We start from the raw sequence: 7,500 nt of genomic DNA, 5'->3' as shown, positions 1-7,500 counted from the left end.
AAACGCACCATCAGTGCCTCAACTCATAGTGTCATGGCAATCTTTGTGGACGCAAACAATGGACATTAAGATTAAAGTAGCTCCATTTGGAACATGTTCTGTTGGTTTCCATAACTCCCGGCGTTGTCAATCAATGGTTTCCGATCGATTGATTGCAATCAATACAATCAATAATAATCAATAACAATCCATTGATTGTTATTGATTGGTGCAACCAATCGATAATAATCGATACTCACACTCGGAGTCTTAATTGCTATTGATTACCATTGATTTCTATAGAAAATCATTGATTAATAATTCATTATGCAACTTTCTGGCGCGTGTTAGCGTGGGCATGCTTCATTGGTCCCGGGCATATTTACACGTCCAGGGTAACTGGGTAATTCGATTGCGCACTTTTATCGTTGCACTTCAACCGGGATTCCCAGAACACACTTGTTACGGAGTTTGCTTGTTCCAGAGATGGCGAAGCAAGTTGAATTGTCAGTGCGCTGTGTCGTCAAGGGCTATCACGAATGCCCTTTTGAAGTGAATGTTCAAGATGTATGTTCTTGGCCTGCATGCGTATATGCAGGCAGCATGACAGTGAGCATAGACAAAAACAATTTCCTCAACCAATTAACAAGCTGGAAGAGAGTGACACTGAAGAGACTTGAAGACAATTTTGTTCTTGTTTCGAGACGATCAGAGTCTAGTAATTTAAGTGAGCTTTTAATAGTAATAAGGGCTAAAAATGCTACAAATTTAACATAAAACACAACAAATAAAGATAACTGAATGGTTTGTTCATTCATATGGTGCGTTTTATTTAAGAAAATGACAAATTTCATAATCAATAATAATCGATAACAATCGATGAAAATCAACAGAAATTGATACTCACACAACTTTAAGTCTACGATTTTTATCGATTTCCAATACCAATCGATTAATTGTTATTGATTATTATTGATTATCATTGATTTTATCGATTATCGGAAACCATTGATTGACAACGCCGGGCATAACTAAAAATGTGGAAGACTGTGACAAGGGTCTTTCCTGTGAGGCTAGAATCTCAGACAGAATGATATAACTTCCTTGTCCATACCAAAAAGGGATTTTCATCTTTTGTTGCGTGAGGTAAATCTTGTTACATGTACATGTAACTGTAAAACTATTAGGACTCCCCCTCCCCACAAGGCTTATTTTACTCATTTGCTGGGGTGGGGTAGGGGGAGGAGGCATTCATGGGCTTGTTTTCAAGTTCTGGTCCACGAGCATAAAAAACAGCGAATTAGCCTCAACTCTTTGTCCATGATTGTAGATTTAATCTTTGATGTAACTACCCTACCCTCGGCTAGACATGTGTAAAGCAATATCATACAGGTAGGTTGTTAAAACAATTGTGCTTAATCCCGAGCAGACTGACTTGTGTTTTAATAATATTGTGTCAGTTACTAAGTTCTAAGTTTTTTTTTTTTTTAAATTTAAATTGAACACTTCAAGAGCACATTATTATTTTTGTCTTTCAACACTGGCTGCAAACCATTTGTTATGTAAAATCCAAAATTCTATTCTTCTTTAAAAACAGATAAATACTTTGTGAAGTATGTGTACACGGCCTTTCTTAAATTTTATTGAACTACATATTTTGCTCTTGATGGCTTTCAGAAGTAGTAACACTCACTTATTTTTAAAAGCAAAATTTTGAATTAGAATTTTGCAACTTACATATTGATGAATTGACCATGACATCTTAAAGGTGGATGCTATATTTGTGGTCCCTGTGGTAGTGATTCTCTATCTGCTTATATTTTCAATTTTGTTTTCTCTAAAGGAGGAAACATTTTAACCAAAGATGTGATTTCCAGACTATTCTGAATAAGATTATTCAAGATCAAGTTATTGCAGGTACATGTATGTACAATGAGCATGTAGGACTTTGTAATCCTACACATGTGGTGTGCTTCCAAATGAAATTTACTGTAATTAATTATAACGCAATACCCACAAATATCAGAAATAATATTTTAAAAGATATGAAAACTAGGCTTGGAAAATTAAAATGCTAATAGTTTCAGATAATTTTGAAACATCTTCATAAATTATATTTTTGTCACCTACCATGATAATAACTTTGTAATTATGAGTGCTCTGTTCTGGAATTAGAACTATCTCATTTTTGTCTAACTTTAATTTTACTGACTGGCTCACAGCAAGAAATTCACTTAAGGCAATTATTGAATTATTATAATCAAACTACTTTATAACATCAATGCTCGAGTACCTTAACTCTTTTTGATCGCTTGCCCTGGGACTACTTGAACTGAAAATTTACTAGTCCTGAGTAAATTTCTGGTAGTCCTTCCTGATTGCAGCATGGCAATATTATTTGCAATATCTTTTTATAATTAAATTGGACTATCTGTTTTTGCGATCGAAATGTTGCGAGGAACGTATCAAAACAACATTTACAAGCTGTGTATTTTGTTTTCACCTAATGTATTTTTTTTTGACATTGCAAAAACTAATTACAAAGTAGTTAATAGTGGTCCTGTGACTAGTGGTTCTAAGTTTCTACTAGTCCACAAGCATTTTGCACTAGTCCAGGACTAGTGGACTACCGCTAAGGTCGAGCACTGAATATTATTATGATAAAAACATGACTTCTTAATCCATTTTCTCATGGTTCTTGTCTCTTGCAGACCTCTTGCAGTCACCTGTTTTGTAGGGGAAAGATTCTTCAACATAAAATTTTCTTGGTCATGATGTTACAGCAACAACCAGAAATTTAGGTAATGAACTAGTTAAAATGCACAGAGCAAAGCACTTCAATTTAACATCTATAGTTTGACCACATTTGAAACTTCAAACCTTATCAAATAAGTCATCTCAAAAATTTAATTATTAATTTTTCTCTAAAACTATTTCCCTCAAAACTTTAATTCGGTTTTCATTTATAGCTACAGTCTGTGACAAAATTTGTTGGAACAGTACTCGACTATACAGATCTGAATCTTTCCCAGCTCATTCTCTCCTCACAATGCTGTTTCGGCATAAAACTGAGGAAATGCCTAATATTAGTGATAAAGCAGCTGCTTACCATCCTCACAAACACAAAAGCCAAAGACGTTAAAATTTGACTTCTTTGAAACGGTTATTTCCCTGAACATCGAAGAAAACACACCATTTCGTTCGCAAGATGAAAGTTCGTAAGCAGTTAATTTGCATTTTTTAGCAATGAGCCTGGATTTTAGTTAAACCGTTTCATAACATACCCTAGGCTCAAAACTTTTAAACAATATGCAACAAGGTATGAAAATTTAGCCACAAGTTATAGTAGCAAATTAAATTGATCATTTGTAAAAGTAGGGAGAATCATTGGGATGAAGTTGTACAAAACAAAATAGGAGCCCACAATATGTATGTGTAAAAAACCGCTGAAAACATGTGGTGAATGATCAAGGGAATGGATCGTGGTTCAACCACATCACAATTTTGCTCCATACATGTATCTCCAAATTGAAACAAAATTCATGACGAGAAAAAAAAATATTATCGCTTTATTTATTTTAGCAAAATTTTTGGCAAAATGCCGATTACTAACCTTTTTATTTTAACGGTGAAAGCTGGTCGCAAATTGTTGGTATCGCAGAGGGGAAAACATCAGTTGTAAATGCAACTGTATTGGTCACAATTTCGAGTCCTGATTAACCATAAGCATGTAAATACATTGGATGGGCCTAATTATTAGTTCTATAAATTGTTTAAATTTCCGCATAATCCGGTGTAATTTCCACATAATCATGGCATGTTTACAGGGCTTCTGATAGGATGCGGAAAAAAATTAAAGATTATGCGGAAATTTTTGACCATATTATGTGTAAACATGTGTTGATTATGCGGAAATTACACCGGATTATGCGGAAATTTGAACATTTATAGAACTAATAATTAGGCCCGTCCAACGTATTTACATGCTTATGGTAAATCAGGACTCGAAATTGCGACCAATACAGTCGCTTTTTCCCTTTGTGATTAAGATATCTGGCCGAGTTGCCAATTTGCGACTAGCATTCACCGTTAAAATAAAAGGGTTAGTAATGGGCATTTTGCCGAAACTTTTGCTAAAAAAAATAAAGCGATAAAAAATATTTTTGTTTCTTGTCATGAATTTTGTTTCAATTTGGAGATATGGAGCAAAATTGTGATGTGGTTGAACCACGATCCATTCCCTCGATCATTCACCATTTTCAGCGGTTTTTTTCACATACGTATTGCGGGCTCTCTGTTTTGTAGAACTTAATCGCTCCTTCATCACAGTGATTGTCCCTACTTTACCAGAGTTACAAATGATGCAATTTAATTTGCTACTATAACTTGCGGCTAAATTTTCATACCTTGTATCTTTTTTAAAAGTTTCGAGCCTAGGGTGTTATGAAAACGGTTTAACTAGAGTCCAGGCTCATTCCCGAAAAATGAGTGGAAACTGCTTACGAACTTTCATCTTGCGAACGAAATGGCGTGTTTTCTTCAATGTTCAGGAAAATAAGTGTTTCAAAATAGTCAATCTCTTTGGCTTTTGTGTTTGTGAGGGTGGTAAGCAGCTGCTTTATCACTAATATCAGGCATTTCTTCAGTTTTATGCGGAAAATATCGTAATTATGCGGAGGATGCAGAATTTAGGGAATTATGCGGATCCGCATCGCCGCATCCTGTCAGATGCCATGATAATAGGGCAAAAAATTTCAGCATAATCTTTAATTTTCTTTTGCATCAGAAGCTCTGATGAAGGATGGCTTAAATGTCTGGGATGAGTAAAGAAGGTCCATTTAGATCTTCATCATGGAGGATGAAAGCACAGTAAAATGACAGTTTGAAGTAAGGGGTGGAATATCAGGGAAAATTTAAGGACGGTGCCTACTAATTAAAGATATTTTCGCCCCGGTGTGTGATTATGCAGGAAATGTAGATCTTAACAAGTGTTATTAAAATCCAAAAAGAAAATTGGGGGTAACCACGCATTTTTCAAAGATAATTCATGAATAATATTTGTGAAGAGCTTTAAAATACAAAGCAATGTATGGCGTTCTTTCCCAAATTGAAGCTTAATTATCTCTCAAAAATGCATGGTTACCCCCAATTTCTTTTTGGTTACCAAGAGTACTTACTAAGATCTACTTTCTCCGGATACATGTAGTTCAAAACTGCGCAAAAATATCCTTGTATTAGTAAGCATCGGCGATAGGAAATCCGAGTATCTTGAGATGCGCAGAAAGTATGCGCAATAACAATAGTAGGCACCGTCCTTAATTCTTTTAAAATTTAATGTAATTCAGTAACAGTTTTCCAACCAAAATGGATGGGCAGCCTAATGTGAAAGGTATTAGTAGGGAAAACAAACTTCCCATACAAGTACTATGCTCCACTCAACAAGACAAAAATGGGGTAAATGCAAGAAACACTTAACTACACTGAGGGAATTTACCAAACTTGTGAGCATACATGTAGATGCTTTCAGAGAATCATTTTTGTTTGTATCCCTCATTTTGCAGGTACATAACTATATACATGTAAATGTTCCATGGGCAGAGTGATAAATTAAACTTAAAAGACACAGAGGAGACTGATCAGAGCTCGAAGTAAGTTACTTTTAATAGTAGGTTATGATTGAGTGAATGAATGAATGAATGATTTATTTTGTTTAAAAGCAAATCACTGAATTCTGACAATAATTCTGGAATGCCAAAAATCCTGTTTCTTTCTTTCTTTCTTTCTTTCTTTCTTTAATTCTTCTTTTTTTTTCTAAATTGATTTCTTCCTTTTAAATTCAGGTATGAGATATTTTAAAGTGGAAAACATTCACATGAGCTTGCTAGGATAAAAAATAATATTACCATAATTTGTTCTTGAACATTTCACAGCTTGGCATCATGACATCCAACTAAATATAACAGACTGTTCAACATGCATGTACAATGTACTGTGTTTGACTACTATTTCTATTTAAGAAGAACTTGATTTACTTGTTATGTTAGAATACCATGAGCTAATTTAGGAGCTTTTTGGAGCAGAAGTACAGTCATGTAGTGTTTATATGTGATCTTCTATCAAGGCCATGTCCTATGGATGCAAAAAAGCAGGAATGGGGGTAAACAGGCTAACACCAATCTATTAACTTATTCATGCCAGATTATTTTATCATAGCATTCCATGGTATGGTGTTGCAGCATTGTTTCATGAATACATACTGTACCGTACACTGTACTACACGGCTCTCAACCTATTCTTAACACGCGGCATCTTAGACTTTTTATGCAAATGACTTTTAGTATGAGATTAACCTTTTGTAGACCAAAATTTTCTTTCATTATAATAATGAGTTGATAAAGATCAGATTACCATTAATATTTATGGCTATGCCAAATTATTTGCTGTGGAAAAGAGAGCTACATGTATAAACACAAGTTTGATTCTGCTGCTGATGAAGAACCACAATTTGTTTAAAAGCTCATTACCCATTTGATTCATACCTTGTTCACCAGTGTAACACAAACCCTAGATAAGTGGTCCTCTATTATCATGCTGCCTTTATGAGTTATAGCCAGAGTTCTGTCTGTTCGCTTTCATACATGTACTGTTTGTCCAAATTTGTGATATAAATATCACTCTCAATATATCTATAAATCCCACGTACTGCATCTGGCGACGTCTGTGATTGCATTAAAAGTGGGCTATTTGTTCATCAAAACAGCAGCTCATTGTGAACCAATACATGTATATCTGATTGAATTTGTGCAGAGAGTAATGCTGTTGTGTTTTTTAAGTTCTGCCAATTACCAGTAATACATGTACGTCATTCCTGTTGTCTGATGTTTGAGGCTCCATTATTGCACTCAGGACTTCTTGCTGGTTCTAAAGTGGAAAGTTTTCAAATGATCTTAAAAAGATTATCTGGCTAAGACTTAAATGTAGCGGTTTTCAAAACCTGGACAGTTACATTGTAACAGGTGGCGCTGACCACGTGTGTTAATACTAGGTCAATTGTTGCATTAAACCCTCATGAGGTTTTTTTTTTTTTTTCATTGATAAAGCGAATTGGTTTAAAAAGAGCAATTTCTACTTGTGGCTTTTGTTGTGCTAACTGCACTTGGGAATGAATGGAATCAAGTAAAATTTTCTCAGATGAGAGGTGACTAATGTATGTTGAAGGATCCATAACTGCGCTAACATAAAGTGAAAACAGTGTGAATTGTCTCAAAGGGGCACGTCTGGAAACATGGCAAGCTTAAAGCCGCTGCTTGGAATTCCAGTAAGTGTAATAAAGTACTCAATCCAAGGAATTGAGGGTAAAAAGAAACATAAATCCGTTTCAATTCAAGATGCTGAAATTAAGCGTTTCTGAAAGTTACATAACCCTGACCAACACTGCCAACTTACAACAAAAGCATAATGTAAATGTAACATGAAAATAAGTGGCACTATTAAACTTACTAGAAACATGATCAAGAACCC

General features: G+C 34.8%; 1 protein-coding gene across 3 annotated transcripts in view; it reads left to right on the top strand.

Annotated features, from left to right (window-relative positions):
- The window catches only part of LOC137997677 (uncharacterized), a 36,686-nt gene that overhangs the window by 1,060 nt on the left and 28,126 nt on the right, over positions 1 to 7,500 (top strand). The window contains exons 3-6 of one of the 3 annotated variants that reach the window (XM_068843811.1): positions 1,310 to 1,371; positions 1,823 to 1,896; positions 2,691 to 2,780; positions 5,541 to 5,627. In XM_068843811.1, the coding sequence (XP_068699912.1) occupies positions 5,563 to 5,627 (65 nt within the window). In that variant the 5' untranslated portion in view covers positions 1,310 to 1,371; positions 1,823 to 1,896; positions 2,691 to 2,780; positions 5,541 to 5,562. The remainder of the gene's footprint in view (positions 1 to 1,309; positions 1,372 to 1,822; positions 1,897 to 2,690; positions 2,781 to 5,540; positions 5,628 to 7,500) is intronic. The other 2 variants (XM_068843809.1, XM_068843812.1) reach the window with 2 other exon arrangements.

Source organism: Montipora foliosa, chromosome 3 (genome assembly GCF_036669935.1).
Source record: "Montipora foliosa isolate CH-2021 chromosome 3, ASM3666993v2, whole genome shotgun sequence".
Lineage (NCBI taxonomy): Eukaryota > Metazoa > Cnidaria > Anthozoa > Scleractinia > Acroporidae > Montipora > Montipora foliosa.
The sequence above is the reverse complement of the archived record's forward strand: the minus strand, read 5'-3'. Positions and strand labels throughout refer to the sequence as shown.